This window comes from Cydia fagiglandana, chromosome 14 (genome assembly GCF_963556715.1).
Source record: "Cydia fagiglandana chromosome 14, ilCydFagi1.1, whole genome shotgun sequence".
Lineage (NCBI taxonomy): Eukaryota > Metazoa > Arthropoda > Insecta > Lepidoptera > Tortricidae > Cydia > Cydia fagiglandana.
This window is the reverse complement of record NC_085945.1, coordinates 9,995,825-10,020,000: the sequence shown is the minus strand read 5'-3', so window position 1 is coordinate 10,020,000 and position 24,176 is coordinate 9,995,825. Positions and strand designations below refer to the sequence as shown.

The window sequence follows — 24,176 nt, the reverse complement described above, 5'->3', positions numbered from 1 at the left end:
CGCGAAACCTACTCACCCCGTTTTACGGTACCTATCTCTAAAGAAAGACGACGCGTTATAAGGCCCTTCCCCCAAAGACAGAACACACTCGTATGGTTTTAAAAGCCCTTCCGCGTAGACGAAGTATAATCGTTTTCAGAAAGACGTTTATTATTACCAGTGGACGTCTTTCGTGTTATTGACTCCTTATTTATTTTCTAGAGATATTGCTTGAGCCGTTATTGAAGAAGTTTGGAATTAACAGCAGGAACACTGGTATTCTGAAGATCGCCAGCGCTCGTGGAAACGCCAACCTGAATAAGGTATATTATATATAATGTTTTATTCAAACATTGTATAAGTACCTACATCTTGGTTTAAGTGTCCTACTGATGGACAAAGCTCTCCCCTGTTCCTCGAAACTACTCTTTGCTGTATGTATCCAAGTCGTTCCGTCATCTCTTTTTTAATCCCCGGCAAACTTATGAGGTCTTAGTGATTATTTATGGTATTTAAACAAATGAATGTCAGTCATCGTATACGTATGTAAGTATATAGGCATAGCAGCTAAGTCCCTAAATCCGCATTGGGCTATAGCTCAAACGCTCTTGTAAATACATTGAGGAGAGGTCTGTGCCCAATAGTAGGTAGAACATGTAAAAGCTGGCTGTGCGATATAAGTATAATAAGCGATCTACCAAGGGAATAGAATTATTCAATTCTTGCAGAAGCTGTACGGAGGCCCCGTCCTGGACTCGAGATGCCACGACGCCCTGCTGGTCACGAAACCAGAACCGGAGACGGCCTGGAGTAATGACTTCCACGTGTATTCTGCCAAGTGGACTCCTGGTGAGTCTTCCTCGCGTTTTCATGGGAGCTCACGGGAGCCTGGGGTCCGCTTGACAAGTAATCCCAAGAATTGACGTAGGCACTAGTTTTTACGAAAGCGACTGTCATCTGACCTTCCAACCCAGAGGGGAAACTAGGCCTTATTGAGATTAGTCCGGTTTCCTCACGATGTTTTCCTTCACCGAAAAGCAACTCCAAAGCAAAGCAAAGTGTCCTGGTGAGTGCAAAACTATAATTAAAATGTCGAAATATGTTCTCCTAGCATTAGGGGTTTGGGGTCACTTAAAATTCAATGTTTTTTTCTATGATTTATAGTAAAAGCTTATAAAATCAGGTAGTTAAGTTCGTTAGTAGGTACATATAGTAAAAGTTGCTCAGTACTTGTAAATAGCCAGACCTTGGAAAAACTTCCTATAAAGAAACTCAAGAGTAAAAACTGTCTTTTTTATCCAGAATCCCTGGTCCTGTCCGTGGACGGCGAGGTATACGCGACCGTGGAGCCGGCCGCCAACGGGCTGCGGGGCAAGCTTCCTGAGACCTGCTCTGGTGACCAGGCCAATGGCATGGCGCCCTTCAACGAATTCGTAAGTCCTTTCCCTTTCGAGAATCCATTGATATACGAACTCCAAATGCTTCCAGGGATCGATTAGCTACGAGGCTGTGGCGTCTCCTCTAGCTGTGTCACTGCCAACGTCGTGCCATAATAATCTAACAGATAGCGTAAGGGAACTAGAACGCAATTAGTAAGAGACCTACATCGCGCTTACGGAGTTTTAAATGTCAGTTGCTATATATATAACTTCCGACCAACTCTCAGCGGACTTCGGTCCCCAGGCATAACACCCGCCTGGAGAGAGTACTCTCTATTGCCTCTCTACCTTCCACATGACAACAATACGAGTATTACTCTTTTTATTCCAGTTCTACCTGACCCTCGGCGTAGCAGTGGGAGGTGACGCTGAATTCCACGACTCGAACGACTCCAACTCCCCCAAACCCTGGAGGAACGGCCAGGTCAACGCCGCCACCAATTTCTGGAAGAACCGCTCCTGGAAGGCAACCTGGACCCAGCCCGAGCTGGTGGTCGATTACGTAAAGGTCGAAGCTTTGTAGTCTAAGGGCTGTTCACGTCTTGAATACTGTTAGTGACTTTAAACTTTTAACAGTCCTAAAATAAAACGATATAAATTATTCGTTGGCCTAATTCCTTTCCTTTCTTAATTCGATTATACATAGTGTTATGCAGTGTTTTTTTTCGATGACGAGCCGACAGCGCCAAATTCAAACTTACGAATGTCAGTACCAACAATCACAAAAAAGTGTGATTTTACAATAATAAACTGAAATGTTGATTTTAGGTAAATCAGTGAATCAGAGTAACTAAGTCGACCTATAGTTTGTGTAAGAAAACTAAAATTGATCAGAAACTAGAGTTAGTTAAATGGTGGAAGTGAAAGTCAGTTTTAAACTTAGAAGGAATTTATTGAATCACAAGAGACAACAATGGAACAGCACTATAGTGACGAAGAAAGTGACGGAGAATGCGACGGGGAAGCAGTTCTCCAGCGCAGCCGCGACGCGCGCGCCGAGCGGCCGGCGCCTGCGCGTGCGCGGTCGGGCCTCGTCCATCTTTAGCAGCAACCACCTGTTGACAGTTACATAAATAAATATACATGCAATGTTTCCCACTGACTTCCATTATTTTGCGGGTACGGTTTTTTGCAGGATCCCGTTTTAGTAGTATAGGTGGTAATATAGTAATTTTCACACGAGGATTCTGTTTGCGGGATCCCTCATGCATACTACAGAAAACGGGATCCTGCAAAAAACCGTACCCGCATAAAACTGGACGTCAACTAATAAAACAGCTCTAAGGTGACCAGTTGGAAAAAATAGATATTTATAATCCCTGCTAATATTTTACAAATGCGATACTCGATAGTCACTCTGTCTGTCTGTTACCTTTCCACAGTTAAATCGCTAAACTAGATGGAATTTGGCATAGAGATAGTTTGAGATTTGGGGAAGCGTATAGGATACTTTCCATTAATCATCCTCATATACGCAAACGAGGTCGCGTTGCGGGCAGTGCCGCTGCATATAAAATAGGAATAACTATTAATTTCATAGAAGTTTGGCATTTAAAATAACACTTGCACTGCGTGGACTATCAAAATCGTTGCAGATTTCTCTAAAGCTATTTTGGTAACTGTCTATGTGATGCGGCCCATAATTGTTAATAATGCTAATAGCTTAATAGATTCATATTTTGAAAAATAAACAGAATTTGAGCAAATACCTTTAGAGGAACAGTCGTTGCAGCCCTTGTCCTTGCAGCCGCAGTTGTCTTTGCAGGTGCCGTCCGGGCAGGAATCTAGAAACAGTCAACACTTATCATCATTACCTACACCTTATAAAACAAAGTCCTCCGCCGCGTCTGTCTGTTTATGTGTTTGTTTGTATGTTCGCGATAAACTCAAAAATATTGAATGGAATTTGCATGCTGTTTTCACATATATATAGAGTATATATATGAGTAGTTATGTATAGAGTGATTCTTGAGGAAGGTTTAAGGCCTGTGCACACCGGCTGCGTGTGTGTGACGTGCACGTGCGGCGTTGTAGTATACAGATCCTTATGAGAGACGGCACACCGCTTGCGTGACGTGTGCGTGTGCGGCTCCAACATTTTAGCGCACGCACACGCGCACGTCACGCACACGCAAGCCGGTGTGGCTCGGCCTTTAGGTGTATATGATTTGTTAACCCGTGCGAAGCCGGGGCGGGTCGCTAGTAGGTACAAAATTTATCAACAGATGATTAAACAGGAGAAGAAACTGCAACAGCAATTCTCCTTGCAATGACAACCGACAGAATTGTGACAGAAAAAGCTGTTAATGAACGAGTAAAACCCAAATAACACAATGTAGAACAAACACTTCTTTGGACAATATAATAAACGTTAACGACTCTAGTATGTAGCTTAGTTCATTAAAATCTTACCTTTGCAAGGCTCGCAGGGGGAAGGCATGATGAGTTGTTGATCTTTGGTTTTATGAAACTGTGTCGATTCCGTCAACCGGTGACGTTTTATACGACTGCAGCACTGCAAAAACATTCGGAACAAGGTTGGACTTATTGTTCAGCACAAATATCCGGACTCTTTGGTCTCGCTTGCTTGAATTTGGAACAACAAGTGTTTTCACACCTGGATACAGTGGATACTGTGATATGCCATAGAGGGGTCTAAAAGATCACTGTGTTACGTCTTTCCTGTAGATATACACAAGAGTTAAGGGCTATAAAGGTTAATTTTCTTATTTAACCCTTATCCACGTGAAAAGAAAAATGTAGGTACTTACAGTTCGCGCGAACACACTAGTTTTCTCTCCTGTGGGCAATAGTTAACAGCTTGTGGGCATGTAAGTAATGATTTTATCATAGTTCTCTAAATAAAAGGAGGACCTTTTCACGTGGATAAGGGTTAAATAAGAAAATTAGCCTTTATAGCCCTTAACTCTTGTGTATGTCTACAGGAAAGACGTAACACAGTGATCTTTTTGACCCAGAGAAGTTTCCAAAATTGCGAAATTTTAGCAAATTATCAAGGAAATCGGAATTTTCCTTTTCTAAATAAAAGTCTCCTCTCGTGCCTTAAATTTCCGGGAACTTTCCTAACTTTTTGCAAACATTCCGCAACTTAACTACGTAGTGAAACAAAAATAGGTACCTTCTATTTTTAAGAGGTCCATGACTTCCGACGAATTATCGTTTTAACAAACGTTTCAAAGAGGTATTAAAGTATTGTAGTATTAATGTAAAGATATATTAAATTTTATAATATTTATTTACGATACAAGTGCGAAAAATAGGAAATTCTCAACGAGTGGTGAATTTGAAAACACGACCAGAGAGAGTGTTTTAAATCGACACGAGATGCGAATCTAGACACGCGGCAGCGTGTCAAGCCAAGTTCAAGCAAAGGAACTGGCTAGCCAGCGCCAAGTGTAATATTACACGAACCACTTGGTGCCACTTTTGACCCTTCTATAACTCAAAACATCTTTAAAGTAAACACATAAAACTACGTGTGTTTAATTATATCCATAAGGACATCTAGAATCCCAAATTTCATGAAGCTAGCTCAAACGGTTATAAAGATATGAAGGTCAAAAAGTCGTAAATTTTAAGACTGACTGACAGACTTATAGTACCTAAACCTAATCTACTTCCAGATGACCTAGAAGGATGAAATTTGGAATCCAGCTCAGTTATTGTGTGAAAACGTAGGAAAAAATCTAAAAATAAAAAAAAAGTTATAAAATAGGGGGGGTCCCCATACAAAAAAACCATTTTTTATTGTGACTGACATATAAGTACCTAAACCTAACCTACTTCCAGATGACCTAGAAGGATGAAATCTGGAATACAGCTCGGTTATTATGTGCAAGCGTAGGAAAAAATCTAAAAATAAAAAAAAGTTAATGAATAGGGGGGGTCCCCATACAAATTTCTTTTTTATTGTGACTGACATATAGTAACTAAACCTAACCTACTTCCAGATGACCTAGAAGGATGAAATTTGGAATCCAGCTCGGTAATTGTGTGTAAGCGTAGGAAAAAAATCTAAAAATAAAAAAAGTTAAAAAATAAGGGGGGTCCCCATACAAAAAACCTGTAATACGCGCTAAACAACCGGCCAACGGTGTGTCGTTGGCGTCGCGCGGCACCACATAATTAATACAAAGAACAGAAGTAAAAAACATGCAGCGGAAACACAAGAAAAAACACTAAATCTCAATACCTGCCTAGTTTTCTTTACAAAAAGTATTGATATCCCATCAAAAACATAAATGTAAAAAAGGAGAGCCAAGTTCAATACAAAAATTATGCTTGGCTGTGGGGTTCGACGCAAAAAGAATGGAGATCTAAATGAGTGCCAAGTTCTATGCAAAATCCAAATAAGTATTTATAGGAACAAAATAACATTATAAACAAGTATTAAACTCTATTTCTTTGCTTTACTGGATACCTATAACAATTGCTGTTATTTAAAAAAAATGTGAGATCTTAAAGTAGGTTAGATTTGGCTTGGCCAGTTTTTATCAGAATTACTAAATATATATGTTGAATAACTTTATAAAATGACTGACTTTAATACTTGTTTATAATGTTATTTTGTTCCTATAAATACTTATTAGGATTTTGCATAGAACTTGGCACTCATTTAGATCTCCATTCTTTTTGCGTCGAACCCCACAGCCAAGCATAATTTTTGTATTGAACTTGGCTCTCCTTTTTTACATTTATGTTTTTGATTAATACTAATAGACCAGCAAGCCCCGGAAATGGTACATGAAAAAGCGAGCAACGAATCTTAACAGTTTGTTTGCTATCTTTAATACTGAATTTATAGGAACAAAATAACATTATAAACAAGTATTAAACTCTATTTCTTTGCTTTACTGGATACCTATAACAATTGCTGTTATTTAAAAAAAATGTGAGATCTTAAAGTAGGTTAGATTTGGCTTGGCCAGTTTTTATCAGAATTACTAAATATATATGTTGAATAACTTTATAAAATGACTGACTTTAATACTTGTTTATAATGTTATTTTGTTCCTATAAATACTTATTAGGATTTTGCATAGAACTTGGCACTCATTTAGATCTCCATTCTTTTTGCGTCGAACCCCACAGCCAAGCATAATTTTTGTATTGAACTTGGCTCTCCTTTTTTACATTTATGTTTTTGATTAATACTAATAGACCAGCAAGCCCCGGAAATGGTACATGAAAAAGCGAGCAACGAATCTTAACAGTTTGTTTGCTATCTTTAATACTGAATCCAGGCATCTGGCAGCTGTTCATCGGTGTCAGACAAGTCACGTGCACAGTGCAGGCAACCTGAAGGATGCAAGTTTTACAGCTCTGGGTTTGGTAATGATATACTTATAATATGTATATCATAATAACGACAATTTGCATAACGTGTATACCTACGTGTTTTCACATACATAATTATAATCACGCCTATTGCCCGGAGGGGTGGGCAGAGACCACGGATTTCCACTTACTACGATCCTGACATACCTCTTTGGTATGTCAGGATCGTAGTAAGTGGAAATCTTCATACACGCCCGCCGGTTTAGGGTGCTCTTGACCTGGCCTTTCTTCAGGATTTCCCCAATCTGATCAGAGAAAGTCTGCCGAGGTCTACCCCTTCCAACTCCCACTTCAACTTCTCCCTTATACACTCTCTTTGTTAGCCTTCTCTCACTCATTCTTTCTACGTGTCCAAACCATCTCAACATACCTTTCTCAATACGTGTTTTCTGTAAAAGTAGAAATCTTATTGTCTATTTGAATTATAGCCGGTCAAACAAGTTTATCAGTTGAAAAAGGCGCGTAATTCACATTTTCTATGGGACGGCGCTAACCCTGCGCGCCTACAGTAGTATCCAGACGGTCCTGACCAAATCGGTTGATTTGATCAGGAAAATAATTTGCGGCAATTACCAATTTTTGATTTATGATGATATTAGAGCCGTTTAAATTGAAAAAAATGCCCCAGAACGAAAATACTGGCGTCACAAATTGGTATTCTTGCGATCGCACCTCATTGTATCGGTAATAGGTATCGGTCATTATCGGCGGTTGGATTCGGCGAGCCAAATTGGTGTTTGCGTCCGCACGTCCTGATTCGATCGGGTAATTCAATCAGATTGGCGAAAAATTTACTAGTCTGGAACGCTTACATTTTTTAATTTGTCGCTCTTTTCTATTGACGGAAATTGCTTGACAGAGTGTAATTAGTCCAATTTTATTTTATTGTATTTATTGCAGTTAATGCATGTTAGATATTAAGTAATGTAATGCCAATTGGCACGTAACGTTTATCTGTAAGTGCTAATTGATTGAAGTGAATAAATAAATAATGAATAATTTGACCCAGGTTTCCTTGTTTCCCCAATTATATTTTCCCGGAAATTGTGTAGTTTTCCAGCGACACGCACGATTGGTTGTGACGCCTAGCGAAAACCATTGTGGCATTTCCGGTCCTTACAGCTTCAACCTTCGTCTTAAATTAATGAATGATATTTAAGAGTTTTGCATTATTATACTATATCATTCAGACTCTGAAAATCGAGGGAATCGTTCTGAACCATGTGCCAGACTGTAAAAGGTAAGATTTATTTAAATTAACTTTATTCAATTATTTAACTAACGAATATTCGTTTTTATTATTATCTTAATAAATTGTTAATTAAATAAATATAAGGCTTCAAAATATTATTACTTACCTAAATGTACAGATCGTATCAATACATAATTATTATAAACGTTGTAAAATACAACGCAATGAATAATAAACTAAACGCCTAAAATTTTATCATAGCAAACGCGCCTTACAAGCATTGCGAAAGAACTTACTACTATTAGTAGGCACCATCATCTATTCATCTCATCTGTCATCTATCTTTCATCTATTGTAGTGTGTAGTTGTATACCTAGAATCAGACCGTGAAAAGTCTGCAGCGATTTTGATTGCCCACGCAGTGCAAGTGTCATTTTAAATGTCAAACTTGTATGAAATTATGACGTAAAAATAACACTTACACTGCGTGGGCTATCAAATCCGCTGCAGACTTTTCTTGGTCTAACTTTACCTACCTACTTTATCATGTCGGTTTTTTGATATTTATAGCTTAAATGGCTTAGACGTTTAATATTTGTTAATTTCAATAATTAACTGTATTATACGTAGGTATATGTTGTTGTGTCCTTACAGAGGGCGTCACTTAAACTAACCCAATTATATGTAGGATTGTAGGTATCTTCATAACTGGGTTGTAATAATATGCATTAACGATTTTATTCTATTTCGTTCTATTTTAATATTTAAAAAAGTAAGCTGCCTCATTTTAAAAATACATAAAACCTTATTTTATTACAGAATCCGTTCATCAGCAACAATATGAAGACACCTCAAAATCGCAACCTAACACTAACATGGAACCCGTGAAACTAGAAAAAACCGTCGAGATCTGTCCACCCGACTGTCCATGCCGAGAGAAGACCAGCTCCACCTACCTACCCCTCATCTTCAATGTACTTGGCGTCTTATTTGCCGTGTTCGCAACCTATATGATGATAACTACGGATTCCAACCTTTATCTGATATTCTGGATATGTTATTCCGTTCTTAGACGTATGATGGGAAGAAACAAAAGTTTGAAGATGAAAGATGACTGATAAAACTGTTATTTTAGTGTCTGGATGTCTGTTACCGGCGTCGAATTATTTATTCAAATGTAGGTACCTTAAGTAATTGTAAGTAATTTATTGAATATTTATTGATATGTAATTTAAGTTTAAAAAATATATTTATTTCAAATATATTAATTTGCTCATTATACTTATTGCAACGTCCTTATAATAAAATTAAAGTCAAGTTTTTGATCTACCCTCATCCTTACCTTAGCATTAGAAATTTACGTACTTTACCATATAATAATGACCACATAATATAACCTGTGATTAAACTTATTAGGCTAGTAGCAGTTACCTATAAAACATGGAAACACTGGCATACAAAAATCTATTTTATTAAATAAACCTAAGATTCAAAATCCCTTGATAATTACAGACAAAAGTCCAGTCAATTGAATTAATGTAAAGCGAAAAATCAAGATCATTTCTTGCGAACCTCCATTTAAGTTTTTTATAGTGTTTTTTGTCTAATTTGTCAGATGTCTTCGGGTCGGTTGTTTTTTGGGCGTTCGTTCCAAGGCCACGGTTCTTGGTTTTATTCTCACCCACAGAATAAGTTTTGTGAGATGAGTTTCGACTTCAACTTTGTTATTAACTTATACATACATAATACATACGTAATTTACAACAGGTAGGTATTTGAGAGAAAAGTAACAATAATTAACAATCGATCATGTAGCAATCGGACAATAACGAAATCAATAAATAAATAGTTCACCTAAGTACCTCCATTTTATAATTTCCTCAACTATGTCTTGGGGTCCAAAAAAATCACGTCGGAACTGCGTAGTTACTTGTTGACTTCAGTGGTCACCAACCTTAGGCACCAAATATTATAGTCTGTTTATTTAAACTATAAAGTATTACGCTATACATTTTCTATGCAAGAAACAACCTCGCAAGGCTAAATGTAGGGTACTTTACAATGTACCTACATAATAATGATTCCATCACCGTTTAGTTAAAAAATTATTACTAAAAATGTAAAAAAAATTAAATAACAATATTATAATATTGTCTACATAATATTTGTTGTAATCTAATTAGAGTAATTAGAACAGAACCTTTCATGAACCAAATAAAGTAGCTTTTCTTTTGTTTCTTTATTTACTTTGTGGTATGGTGGCTGTCAACCACTGGAGTTAGGATCATTCAACTCCCATAGCGGAACTGTTTGCTGCAAAAACCTATCTCCGCTCCGCCCCGCTCCGCTCCGCCCGCTAAATTGCTGCAATGGATAAACTACCGGGAATTACAAGAAGATGTTATCATTGCTGTGGTGAGAGTTTTCAAAAAAGCACCTCTCTTCTTCCTCGCGTTATCCCGGCATTCTGCCACGGCTCATGGGAGCCTGGGGTCCGCTTGACAACTAATCCCATGATTTGACGTAGGCACCAGTTTTACGAAAGCGACTGCCATCTGATCTTCCAACCCAGAGGGTAAACTGGCCTTATTGGGATTAGTCCGGTTTCCTCACGATGTTTTCCTTCACCGAAAAGCGACTGGTAAATATCAAATGATATTTTGTACATAAGTTCCGAAAAACTCATTGGTACGAGCCGGGGTTTGAACCCGCGACCTCCAGATTGCAAGTTGCACGCTCTTACCGCTAGGCCACCAGCGCTTCCAAAAAGCACCTATAGTTCGTTTTTTTTAGCATTAGAAAGAACTTGCAAGAAGGTAAGCGATCTTGACAAGTCTTTTAATTGAAATACGTTTTTTAAAAATCAGTAGCTATTACTTATGAAAGCAGAAGAATATAAATGATTGTATTAGATTCATAATTGTTACATATTTGCCGTGACTTATTTTTTAAACGTGTTTTTCAATAAAAAGACACATCAAGATTGTTTACCTTATTTCTAATGCTAAAAAAACGAAGTATACTCGTCAAAAATATAACTGAAGATAATAATTAATTTGTATGAAGAATAGGAAGTCTAAAGAATTCATAATTTTTAAAAGTTGGTTAAGAATGTTAACATATGTTTTAATTATTTGCTTGTGTTACAGGGCCCACACGGTATTTCAGAATCTCGGAACAAGCCTATTTGTGTAAGGTCACAATATAGAATTTCAAACATCTTTCTTAAATTTTCTTGTCCACTATATATATAAATCTTATACATAAACTTATAAATCTTGTCCACATACCTAGAGTCACAGGGACGACATCCTATTTTTTTTTATAAAAGTGTAAAAAGTGTGATGAAAATGTAGGTAGGTATGTAAATTGTAGATAAAAATAAATAATTAAAAATCAGAAATTGTGTGTGTGGTTCAAATTATCTCCACTCGTTGCGAATTTCCTACTTTTCGCACTTGTATCGTAAGTACTATTATTATATGTCGTTTATGAATAATACACCCATGACATACGGACGTCCATCATGAGGAAACTTTCCATCTTTGCCATTACATGGAATCCTCTAAACGTCCGTAAAAAAGTAAACGATTGAGCTATAGTTGAGGTAACATGCGCCATTATTATACAGGGTGTTTGGTACATCGTTTGCCAAATTAAAACGGCAGATAGCTTGAGTCATTTGCTATCTTCTAATGTTTAGAAAAACAAAATTGGCCATGTTTTTTTTTAGGGTTCCGTACCCAAAGGGTAAGACGGGACCCTATTACTAAGACTTCGCTGTCCGTCTGTCCGTCTGTCTGTCACCAGGCTGTATCTCACGAACCGTGATAGCTAGACAGTTGAAATTTTCACAGATGATGTATTTCTGTTGCCGCTATAATAACAAATACTAAAAACAGAATAAAATAAAGATTTAAGTGGGGCTCCCATACAGCAAACGTGATTTTTGACCAAAGTTAAGCAACGTCGGGCGTGGTCAGTACTTGGATGGGTGACCGCACTGAGAAAATGAAATGGCTAGAAATAAATAAGTTTTTGCTGTCTACAACCGAGTGACTTGGCTCGGAGGGAGCCTGCAAAGTTCGTTGTTAAAAATCAAAGAAGTCAACTAGGTTAACGTAAGTTGGTAAAATTCTGCAATTAAATTTATTAAAAGTAAATAACACGCGTTTATATTGACTAAGACACTTATTTGAAAACAAATTAGTACTTGGTTAAAACAACCAAGAACGTTTAGCAATAATTGCTTGTTTGTCAATTACAAAGCTTTATTCCGCATTTTAAATAAGTCTTGGTTGTATTCAACTAAATAAATTTTAACGAAGCCAAATTGGTACTTTGCTAGAGCTTATTTTTTTTCGTGCGTTTTCTTTTTGCATTTTTTTCCGTTTTTTTTTTGCTTTATGGTACGGAACCCTTCGTGCGCGAGTCCGACTCGCACTTGCCCGGTTTTATTTTTACTACTACGCAAGTAATAATTTGAAATTTACGTAAAACTATCATAAAAGTGAAAAAAAAATTATGCACCAAATTAAAAATTTCTAGGCCTGAGAAGATAGCAAATGACTCCACCTATCTGCCGTTTTAATTTGGCAAACGATGTACCAAACACCCTGTATTGTAACTCAAGTCTCAACATTGTAAGGTCCGGTGGGTTTCCAAAGTGGGATCGCGGCTAAACCGGTCGAGTTTTTGTTTACGGCCGATCATTTTATTGTTGCTATAAGTTACTTATCTCTGTCGCGCTAGGAGCTGGCACACTGTTTTAGTCAACTTTTTTAATACGGTCTATTATGTTATGCGCGAGATGGGGGCTATTCATAAATTACGTCATTTCAAATTAGGGGGGGGGTCTGAACATCGGATGACGGTAGCATGAAGTAGGAGGAAATGGGAAAAGCGTTATAACCACAATATTTGTGAACTGTTAAGTGTTAGGTACCTACTTTAAATAGGGATAGAAATATCTAAGTGTTGTAATGGGAGAAAATATAATTATATTTAAAAAACCTCAACTATTGCGCCCTTATTTAGGCCCGATTTACACATTGATTGAATGTAGCGTTATTTTTCATTACTTTTTAGGTAGAAATAATAAAAAGAAAAAAAAATTATAAATTCACATTTATATAATTGAATCATTTAATCACTGCTAACAAATTGTTTCGGTATTTAATAGACATTTATATTATAATCCAATGAAATGATTATCAGACGATTGATGTCGTCCTAGACATTTAACATCGAGATAGGGTAATATTTAGATTTGAAAATTTCTGAAATTCATTTCAACAATGATATAGACACTTATTAGCAATCAATATGAAATTGTTAAATTCAATAATCCTAAACAGTCGGGTGGTATTCAATCTATCACATTAACATTTGACGCCAGAGTCAAAACTCACCTCCTAACATCCTTAAACTAAACTTAACATAGTTAAAAATGAACACAATTAATTAAGGTACTTTTGTTCTAATATCATCGAACGCATATGGCGAAATATTAATTAAGACCCAGCTTTACAAAGATCTTATTTCAATTAGTAACGCTAAAAATGCAATTACAAAAATTGATCGTGAAGAACAATAACAAAGACTAACGGATCTCTATAAAGCCAAAGCTTAATGAGTGAAGAAACAGGTTGTTAATGGCATCCGTTAGATAGAAGAATGAGATTTCGTGTAAAGCTCAAGCAGGCAAGTCGAAGTTGGATACATGGACTTGTGGCACGTGGTCAGGGTCGGTGGTCGGCTTGGTCTTCGCGTCGCAGATGCCCACCTCCTTCAACTTCCATTCCCATTCCATCACTTGTACAGCGTGGAGGGTCTCGGCCTCGATGTGCTGCCGGCGCAGCATACCTTCCTTAATCTTCTCCCACTTATCGTCCACCTCCTGGAGCCACGCGTTGATCTGTCGCCCGTTGCAACGCCCCCGGCGAGTCGTTCTGTTCTCTTCTTGCTCTGGAGGTATCTCGGTGTATATCTCCTTCCCGCGCAGGATTGTGCAGACAGAATAAGGCATCGACTGATTGCTCACGGCCCTCTCGGCTCGGCCGTGAACCCGTAAAATTTCCTGCTCGACTGCCAACACCAGCTTTTCTTTTTCAACCAAATGCTGGGTGACTAAGCGAGTGCGTTCCTTCTCTTGGGAAGTAAACTCTTCCACCATCTGTGGTGGAAGTGTCGTCGGGATTTCGATCTTGCTTTCCGGGTTTACTGTGGACTGTAAGGTGTAAGTGCGTCTATTCATCAGATAATTGTTAAAGTCTTTAGGGGGCTTGGGCTTGACGGGCAGGAGGTTCTTCTGGCGAACTTCGATCGTCTTTCGAATGTGTATGTACATTTGGTAGGCATTGGGATGGTTTGTTGCTTCCGCTCTTACTTTATCTAAAGGTTCGTTTTTAGATATTTGAGTGTCTTTGGTGGCTCTTATTTTGCGTTTGCGCGGGTGTATGTCGATGGGCTCGGGGCGTGCGCTTGCGACGGCCGGGGCCTCATCTTGGGCGGGCGCGAGCAACGCGTCGGGGGTGATCGGTTTCTCCCTGTCCTTCTCCTTGTCGGCATCGCTGTTCCTGTGGGCGCGGGCGAGTTTCTGCGCCACCTTGCCGCGTTGTGGTCCGGAGGGGCGAGCGCGGGTCGGCTCCTGGCGTATCGCCGGCAGCGGAGCGCCGATCGTCCGATTCCCCCACGTAGCAACTCAGTTATTGACCCGAGAGCGCACTCGTCTGTGCTAGATGTCTGGGCACCGCCTGCGCGCGCAGCCGCTCCGCACCGCTTCAACTCTAGATATACCAGCCTAGCCGAGATGCCGGCGCCTTGTGACTCCTGTAAAGGTAAGCAACTTTTTAAGAACTGGAATATTATTTGCAGTGTGGTGAAATACTGCAATTGAGTGATGTGAAAAACACGTGGCGTTACTTGTTGTTGTTTTGCCGGCGGAAATTAATTTATTTATGTGAATGACGCAGTTACGTGAACGCTAAATATTTAAGTAGTAAGTATTGTATTTGTAGTTAACTTTCGTTACGGAGCTTATTATATTTAAGTCTAAAATGTCTTTTATAACGCACTTTTTCGAACGTTAAACGTGAACCAGTTATATTGTTTCATATTTGTATAGTACCTAAATAAAATAGCAGTGTCTCAAAATAAATCAACAAGACACCACGAACATTACCTACACCAATCGTAAATATTTCAATGCAAAATCATATTTTGTACAAATAAACACCACAAATTAACATCAAATCCAATTCGCACAATTAACATCAAATCCAATTCCAATTCAAATAATCTGTTGAACAATAAAACTCACCCAATATCCTCAACTTTCACAAGCCACTTAACACGTTAACTGCGATAAGTGATTAGCAATAAACCGGGTAGTTGGATACAGCAACTTGTTATGTAGTGCGGTGTAGCCGGACTGCGCTGTGCAGCGGCCGAACGTCAATGCATTTTTGATCCATAGAGCAGCCTCCCCCCGGAAGTTGTCGCATAGCCTAGGATACAAAAGTCTCCTTAAGGTGGTTCGCCTAGGTTACTCAAAACTTAACTCTCGCTAGATGGCACCACTTTCGCAAAATTTCAGGTTTTATTTTTTTGTGAAATGGTCATGGTATTTGTATACTTAAAAGTATGTTTCGCGCACTCTTTAAATAAATATTGAACAATTAAAGTAAACATTGAATACTTCATTGTGCAAAAACCACCTTTTTAATTCGACGGAGTGTTGCTGTCACGCTTTTTCCTAGTATTACTCACACATGCAAACAGTGTTTCCGTGATCCTTGTAGTAGACAATTTCACACAACGTAAGTATGTTGCATTGCAATAGCGTAACGGTATGTTCATGGAAATAACTACGTGCAAGAGGATTGGGGTTCAAGACTGGTGCGAGTAGGTAATTTCTTTTTGTTTCTCCTTTGTGTTATCTTACCTTTAAACGAGCAATTATTATATATATGTTACTGTAAAAGCCCGAAGTACGGCAAAACCTAGGATTTACCGGTAAAACCTAGGTTTTACCGATGCCGATCGGTAAAAGCCCGAAATGTTAAATCTTACTAGTTTACTTCGGGCTTTTACCAACACCGATATGGTAAATCCTAGGTCTTACCACGGCAACCGGTAAAGTTTGAATCATGCACTGATTCTTGAGATTATTAGATGAAAAGTAGGTAGGTTTGGATCTCCCGGTTCTGCTGAAGGTGAAAGAGAACTCTACTAGCCTGCATCGTGGCTAGGCACCCAGGTTTAGGTATAGTTAACTTTAAAACCGAATCTGCAGCTGGCCACTTTATTGAGTAATAGAAACGCGTTCCGTATGTGTTTCGCTTTCCAGATGACCAGGGTGCCTAGCCAAGGTGCCAATGGTTTACGCTCCGTAGCGACTGAAGCGCAGCCGTGTCTGTCGCATTAATATGGCAGAGTGATAGAGAGAGGTATTACCCTAACGTTCGCTACGGAGCGAACGACTGGCATCATGGCTAGGCACCCAGATTTAGGTATAGTTAAGATTACCGCCGAATCTGCAGCTGGCCACTGTATTGAGTAATAGAAAAGCGTTCCGTATGTGTTTCGCTTTCCAGATGACCAGGGTGCCTAGCCAAGATGCCAATGGTGTACGCTCCGTAGCGAACGAAGCGCAACCGTGTCTGTCGCATTAATATGACAGAGTGATAGAGAGAGGTATTACCCTAACGTTCGCTACGGAGCGAACGACTGGCATCTTGGCTAGGCACCCAGATTTAGGTATAGTTAAGTTTACCGCCGAATCTGCAACTGGCCACTGTATTGAGTAATAGAAACGCGTTCCGTATGTGTTTCGCTTTCCAGATGACCAGGGTGCCTAGCCAAGGTGCCAATGGTTTACGCTCCGTAGCGACCGAAGCGCAGCCGTGTCTGTCGCATTAATATGGCAGAGCACAGATATAGGAATGAAGTATTATATGCTCTGAGTGGCAGAGTGATAGAGACAGGTATTACCCTAACGTTCGCTACGGAGCGAACGACTGGCATCTTGGCTAGGCACACAGATTTAAACGCTTTTTAAAAATCAAAAAACTATTACTTATGAAAGCAGAAGAATATAAATGATCGTATTTGATTTATAATTGTTACATATTTGCCGTAACTTATTTTTAAAATGTGTTTTTCAATTAAAAGACACGTCAAGATTGTTTACCTTATTTCTAATGCTAAAAAAAACAAACTATAGTAATAATTGTGTTTTTCATTCATAGACAAAATCCATTATTTTATCCACAGGAAATTTTATATATCTCTTTTTTATTGCAGTGAGGATGTCCTGATTGTAAAAATAAGAGAGATTAGGTAGAGTATAATTTCTAATTTTCTTTGTCAAAAATAAACGAATACGTGTAGCCCATACCATACTTAATCAATCGATTTATGATAATAAGAAAAATTAAATAAAAATAAAAAAACAATACGAAATTTAGATGTAACAAAAATACAAAAAGTTATGTTCCAGCATACAATTGACTGGGGATCGAACCGGGAATCTTCCGTTTGTAAGCAAAAAAGCGACTGTTTGCATAACACGCCATGATAGTTCTTAGCTAAGCTGACGAACTTCGGGTACTTATTCTCGCTTAGGTCAATTAAGTACCTGTCAAACGTCAGTGTCAACAAAATTGCACTAAACATGACGGCACTCCAAATTCGCGCCGTGGTCAGCCCGGCAACGTCGGAAATGGTATGGCAACGTCGCAAATGTATCTGTACACGACATTTGTGACACACACATACGTAAAATTGATGAAAATTTAACTATGATTTTTGCATGATTTCTGTATGAAACATTGTTTTCCTGTTAATTTCGCGCAAACGAATATTCGAAGGAAGATAAATGCGGAAATATTTATGTACTAATAGTGTGTAGTTACTTAATGAGCTTTGATTGAATTTTGTATGAAAATCGAACCACCTTAACAAAACATAACCATAACGATCTAGTCATAACTAGGCTGATTTCTGGAGCAAGACCTACTTTACTGAAAATTGTGCCAGTATATAATTTTGCTTGAGAATTTCTCTGATTTAAACATATTTTGAAAGACTTTGAAAGACTTAATAATAAAACATTATTAAATCGGGTCTCGCGAATTTATTTTGGTACCTTATATTTTTGACGTTTCGAGTTTTAAATGTTATAATATAATTAATAAAATAACTATATTCGACAGACAAATACTAAATAAAAAGGCGCCGAATTATTGATATTGATAATTTCCTCGAAGCTTTAAAATTGAATTCGTAGTAAGTTTTACGTCGTTACAATTTGTTTATATTATATACAGGTAGATATATTTTACCTATGCAGGGATAGTATATACATTCAAAATAAAACTGCAAAAACAAAAGGAAGGTAGGCAACTAGGCAGTCCTACTGTTAAGATCTAAGATTGACATTTTGATAAACATATACCTACTTACTTATTGTAAATATTGTAAAAGTTTCGGCACAAAATGAAGGAATTCCAGTTGAAATGAGTAGGAAGGTAATAATTAAAGAGGAAATAAACCCATAATGTAAACCTTCATTGATAATCTCTCTAGAAACGGTGTCGTCACGCCATCTAGCCAATGACTTTTTCTTGATTTCGTGAGTGACGTTTATGGCATTTATAGTTTTATACAATAGTTAAAGCGACAAGGTTTTAAAATAGTGGCCTAGGAATCAAATTGGTTAACTGTACCTACTTGTAACGTATGATTTAATTATCGAGTGATCAAATCGATTGCACTTTGCTTAGAGACGTTTGTAGTTGAACTATGCCCGGCTATTTCTGGACCCAACGAGACTGTCTGGAGCATTGCAATCATTGTTACTGTCTCCGTGCTGTATACACGGTATATATCTTGCTTAGGCTTAAGGATGACTCACGCTAGACCGGGCCGGGACCGGGCCGGAGCTTCCGGCGCTTGATTTTCTGTAGAAAGCACCACGTGATCACCGATCAGCCGTCATAGAAAATGACATATCGGACGCCTCGTCTAACGTGAGCGTTTAGCTGTGTAAAATGTAAAAAAAATCTATGGTTAAAACTGCATCATCCATCCAGTGGCGCCCTCATTGGGGGAACTTTGTTTGCAATAAACCAATTAATTTCTGTATAAATCAATATATTACTATTGTTGACCTACAGATTCCCCAACTTTTGGTCTTTATCGCATAGTTTTATTTTTTGCTTTATAATTATCAACTAAACGGCAAACATGTGGCATATGGTACTTATGGTGGCCACATTTTTCCTAGTTAGGATGCCACTTAGGACATGACACTCAATCATAAACTAGGAATCCTCTAGACCGAGTTTAGAGCAATTACTTCATGCAACCGATGATGCCAAAAATGCGGGAGTGCGCGGGACGAGGAGAGCAAAGTTTTGTGCCGTGATTGGTCCGTTCAAAGACACGGACGTCACATAAAGACACTTTCGACTCTAACATGGAATAGAATTACCATATTATGCGTGGCAGAGGGGGTAGCGCGACTATGCTCAGTCTGGTGGATGTCTAGTCTGTGCACTCAATTAAGTAAGGTGTGTGAAGCGTGTTAGTCAGTTGTTGTACAGTCGACTGTGTTTACAGACACGTGCGGCGGCGGCAAGGCCGCGTGCGGGGCCAACTGTACCTGCGGGCCCAGCTGCGCCTGCGGCGACGGCAAGGCTTCCGGTATGTCACCGTCTAAATGTTTTCTATTTTAGGGTTTTTTTTACTGTTCCAAGTTCATATGTTCTTAAGAGCCTCCAAAATTAAATAATTTTTTTTTTTCAAAGGAATGAATTTTAATTGGAAAATTGTTACTAAAATATATTTTTTTTATGTTGTAAGGTTTACTCGGGTAATTCCGAATGTCGAAAACTGTCGGATAATTCCGAAATGAGACTTTTATTATGATGGAATTAAGGGTGATTTTCATCTGAATTTCGGAATTATCCGACATTCGGTATTACCCGAATACACCTTACCATCCATAACTCCACTTGGTATGGCGATAACCGATAACATAAAGGAAAGAGGCGAATATTTTAGGGTATCCATTGATTTTTTTCATAACAAATATACAATATCTTGTCAGTAGAAAAAGGCGCGAAATTAAAATTTTCTATGAAACGATATCCCTTCGTGCCTTAGGAACGTCGTGCCTACATTTTTCTAATTTGCCGCCTTTTTCTACTGACAAGGTCTGCTTGACCAAGTTTAAAATATTTATGATAAAAAATAACAATGATATTCATCCTTGCTTTCAAGATTATTTTACGAAGTTACCGCATTGCACTATACCTAAAGCCGGATACTCATTAGCGAGCCGTAACCGTAACCGTTGCATGTACTGTAACCAAAAAACATAATGTACGTACACACTATGTTTTTTTGGTTACAGTTCATGCAACGGTTACGGTTATGGCTCGCTAATGAGTATCCGGCTTAACTTGACCTAAACTGCAAAACGTAATTCAAGACCAAAAAAAGTATAAAATGTTGCCACTTTTTTACTAGCGCGTCTTGTATTTAAGTACAAATAAGTAAATAAAAGTACTTTTTTAAATAGCAGGAGTAAAATTACTAATGAATAAATTATCTTAGCGTGATTATTTATCAGAAGGAATTTAGTATATTTTACAAACAAATTATTGCAGTGGCAACATTGTCTTACTTTTTTTGGTCTTGAATTACGTTTTGCAGTATAAGTAGGAAATCTAAAATGACATTACTAGAAAAGTGTGACAGTGTGTAAACATTGTTTTCCAGGTGGGAAGCCATGTTGCCAGGGTGGGAAGAAATAAATCAGCTATAATAAAATGTAATTCTCCGCTATATGTATCCTATTAACTGCATAATAGAATTAAGCTTAGAATATAGAACTTATATTTTAAACGATAAACCTTTTTGCTATTCGCAACACATGCTTATATTCTTTTAATTTATATAATTATGTATCTACTTAATACTTAGGGTAGAATAACACTGCATTGATTCTACGTTGTCTTAGACTTTGAATCGGCGACAGCGTTACGTGAACGAGTCAGTGTGATTTCACCTTTAGATTTGTTAAAATGGATGCTATGAAATTTAAATCTAGGTTTATAATATTTAATGCTTAAACATGTTAAAATTATATAGTTTATGTTTGTCACGTTCAGTGTTGGATAATCTTGTACGAAAGAAATGGTAGTACTTATAATACTCATTAACTTAAGTAAGTAAACTCATGCACGATCACGCATAAAATGTAAAATTATTTAGTGCATAGTTTAGTTTAGTAAATAAATGTTTAAATTTGAAAGGAGTCTATTTTCTTATCCGCCTCCTAAGGGTTACTTGCACCATCTCACTAACCCGCGGTTAACCGGTTAAATCTGGAGTTACCATGGTTTCCAGTAAAATTTGACACTAGGTAACGGTTTAACCGGTTAACCCCGGGTTAGTGGAATGGTGCAAGTGGGCCTTAATGTCCTAAACCAGACGTGGCTCACTCCGCGATTTCGTCCGTTTCGTCGCTTTGCTACAGGTAGCTAAAAGTACATCCGTTCGGCCCCAATTTTGGGGTTTGCCATAAGCCACGCGTAGCGCTGTCGCCACCTAGCGGCCATATCTGTGCTGATCGTGACAGACGCGTTTTGTTAGAGAGTGAGTCTTCTGTACCTAGTAGGTACTATTACTTATTCTGTGCCTAAACTTAAGTTAAAATAAAACACCAGGTTCCAATAAAAGATCTCTTTATTATAGGTACTTAAACGACGATGTATATGAATACAATATCTCTGGAAGCATCTGACGGGACTCGGAACATTAATCATGACACTTCTTTCTTACCAATAGGTGCTACATCCTAAAAATATAGGAATTTGATTAACATTTACATTTATTTAGTTACATATACATCGCAACAATATAGTAATAAAACGAGAAAATCAATAAAAAAGCTTTATTAACTAAAATTTCATCATATCCGTAAAACGGCTAAGAATAAAAGTTAATAACCAATTTATGTCAAGTTTAACTTTTTATTAACATAATTAATGATTAATAGTCTTATTTAATAAAATCAAAATCAGTCTCACACCAACTGCCATATTCCAATTTTAATATTAAAAAAAAATATAATTACTTAAAAATGGAACCTGGCTGTTGATGTTGCCAGTTTTTAAAACGGGCCATATAAAATCATCGTTGTACAATGAAAAAATATATGCAACGTAAAGGTAATATCGAACGATAATAGACAATCCACTTACACTAAGATTTTAGAGAAACATTTTTGAAACAGTATACTAGACCTCAGATTATAAAGACTCCCAATTCTTACAGAAAATCATCGGGACTAATCGGAATTACTCCATGTTTTAGATCAAGTAATTCATTCTACAGATGAAAATATTGCAAAGAAATTCTATAGACATTTTCAAACTATGTTACCGACATTTCCTAAAGGCGGGATTCCACCAGCGTGCGGCACTGTGCAGCCAATCATATTCAGTACAAATATGCTTTTACCGCACAGTGCAGCACACTGGTGGGATCCCGCCTTTATTGTTATTTTACAGCAGTCAAAGTAATTCGATATTTCTACAATGACTTAAAAATACACATGTTCAAGAGAACCGGCCTTATTCATACTTGCTTATAGCTTATGTTTGTTTCTTTATTCCATACAATGACATATCACTCATACTCCGTTATAATAGGAGTCCCGTTTTGGAATTATTCATTACTTTTTTTTTGTTTTTTTTTTCTTTCGAATTTACCCCAATACATTTTACATTGTATGCTGGTAGCCTTTATGGAACCCAATAAATTTAAGTTCTAACTGAAATTTTCTATAAATAAGACTGGCACCTTTTTGTGTCACACGTTTAACTCTTACTTTAAAATTAGGAAATCTGAACAACATTTATAATTGGTAATAATGGACTTTATTACTATGTATATTAGAACCGCCATAGAAAATATTTTAACTTGACGCAATAAATATATCTACTGTTCTATTTTCATATGTATAAAACAGTATAATCATACAATCAACAAAACATGCAATTATTTGTATAATAAATGGAACGTACTGTTCCTGTTACAAATGCATTTTAATAACACGCTCGCATAAAAAATAACGTATGAAATATAGCTATACATACCTATTTCATTTATAGTAGAAAAAATAATTATCAATATGGCAACCCTAAATATATATTTTTTAATCTAATCACACTCGCACAACACTATGACTTGAATTTCGAACGTACAAACTATGAGGTCAAAATATTCACCACATTTAAAATCTATTCTCGATCACAAATATTAAAATAATCACTGAAACATCACAATAATATTTCTGCGAAAACTACAACAGATATATAACTACTCTGTCAATGTACGATTCTGGTCATTGAACAATCATGCAATTATTTAAAAAATTACAAATCTGTAACCTACATCTACATGTACAGCCATTTTGACTCCTAGGCCACTAGGACTGTACGTACTTGTACGTACTACGTACACTACGTATCCGTAAAATTAGCTTAAAACAGCCGGTAAGTTTGTCGAAAACAATATTTTTGACAATAAAATACCACTGAGTCAAGTAATGTTGAAATGGCTGCCTATTGGCGGATATCATTTAATCAATTACAATTAATCAAAGACCAGTGTCCTACAGCTTGCCAAAAAAGAGTAGGAATTAAAAAGTGGCAACACTAGTGTCGTCCCGTTTTCTTATATTAATTGGTTTGAAAGGGACGACACTACAGTATTGCCACTTTTTAATTTCTACTCTTTTTTCCAACCGAGAAAATCGAAGTTCGCAAATTGCGGGGATTTTTCTCTGTCACTCTATAATTACGCCTTCATTGGAGTAAAAGAGAAAGATCCCCGCAATTTCGGTTTTTACGGTAGCCCCTCTGTACCGTGAAGCAATAATTCGACAGAGAGTTTGTCTATGGCACGGGCTCCTCGTCAGTCCCCTCCTCGGAGTCGTACACCGGCGCTCCGTTCTTCATTTGAATCACAGACTTCTTCCGGTGTCTATGCTCTTTCAGATCTTGCTCGATGTTTCTGGAATAAAAAAAAACGTTTAACCACTGAATAAGTAAATATTTTAGTCACGTTGAAAGTAAAGTGGTAAGACGGGACTGAACAAATCGGTTGATTTGATCAGAAATCAAATTGGC

The 24,176-nt window shown here is 37.6% G+C and overlaps 3 protein-coding genes and 1 long non-coding RNA gene across 5 annotated transcripts in view; 1 reads left to right on the top strand and 3 right to left on the bottom strand.

Moving 5' to 3' along the window:
• Positions 1 to 1,977, top strand: part of LOC134670730 (beta-1,3-glucan-binding protein-like) — a 6,524-nt gene extending 4,547 nt beyond the window's left edge. The window contains exons 6-9 of the mRNA XM_063528540.1: positions 202 to 302; positions 708 to 828; positions 1,282 to 1,412; positions 1,750 to 1,977. Of these exons, the coding sequence (XP_063384610.1) occupies positions 202 to 302; positions 708 to 828; positions 1,282 to 1,412; positions 1,750 to 1,941 (545 nt within the window). The 3' untranslated portion in view covers positions 1,942 to 1,977. The remainder of the gene's footprint in view (positions 1 to 201; positions 303 to 707; positions 829 to 1,281; positions 1,413 to 1,749) is intronic.
• A 312-nt stretch (positions 1,978 to 2,289) lies between these two features.
• On the bottom strand, positions 2,290 to 3,930 carry LOC134670539 (uncharacterized). Its single transcript, XR_010099081.1, has 3 exons — positions 3,831 to 3,930; positions 3,128 to 3,202; positions 2,290 to 2,473 (listed from the first exon to the last, which is right to left on the bottom strand). It is a non-coding gene; the product is annotated as an uncharacterized LOC134670539 (long non-coding RNA).
• Positions 3,931 to 13,077: 9,147 nt separating this feature from the next.
• LOC134670732 (ankyrin repeat domain-containing protein 12-like) lies at positions 13,078 to 15,440 on the bottom strand. 2 transcript variants are annotated; one of them, XM_063528541.1, is made up of 2 exons: positions 15,286 to 15,440; positions 13,078 to 14,796 (listed from the first exon to the last, which is right to left on the bottom strand). In XM_063528541.1, the coding sequence occupies exon 2, from the start codon at positions 14,315 to 14,317 to the stop codon at positions 13,664 to 13,666; it is 654 nt and encodes a 217-aa protein (XP_063384611.1). In that variant the 5' UTR covers positions 14,318 to 14,796; positions 15,286 to 15,440; the 3' UTR covers positions 13,078 to 13,663. The 2 variants fall into 2 exon arrangements, with proteins under 2 accessions (XP_063384611.1, XP_063384612.1); XM_063528542.1 differs by having other exon boundaries at positions 13,078 to 14,799; positions 15,290 to 15,439.
• A 6,480-nt stretch (positions 15,441 to 21,920) lies between these two features.
• Positions 21,921 to 24,176, bottom strand: part of LOC134670743 (uncharacterized) — a 107,769-nt gene continuing 105,513 nt past the window's right edge. Inside the window, exon 17 of the mRNA XM_063528560.1 lies at positions 21,921 to 24,060. Within this exon, the coding sequence (XP_063384630.1) occupies positions 23,943 to 24,060 (118 nt within the window). The 3' untranslated portion in view covers positions 21,921 to 23,942. The remainder of the gene's footprint in view (positions 24,061 to 24,176) is intronic.

What these genes read in the sequence shown, in the direction of transcription:
- LOC134670732 (XM_063528541.1), bottom strand. Translation starts at nt 14,317, where the DNA reads ATGTACATACACATTCGAAAGACGATCGAAGTTCGCCAGAAGAACCTC.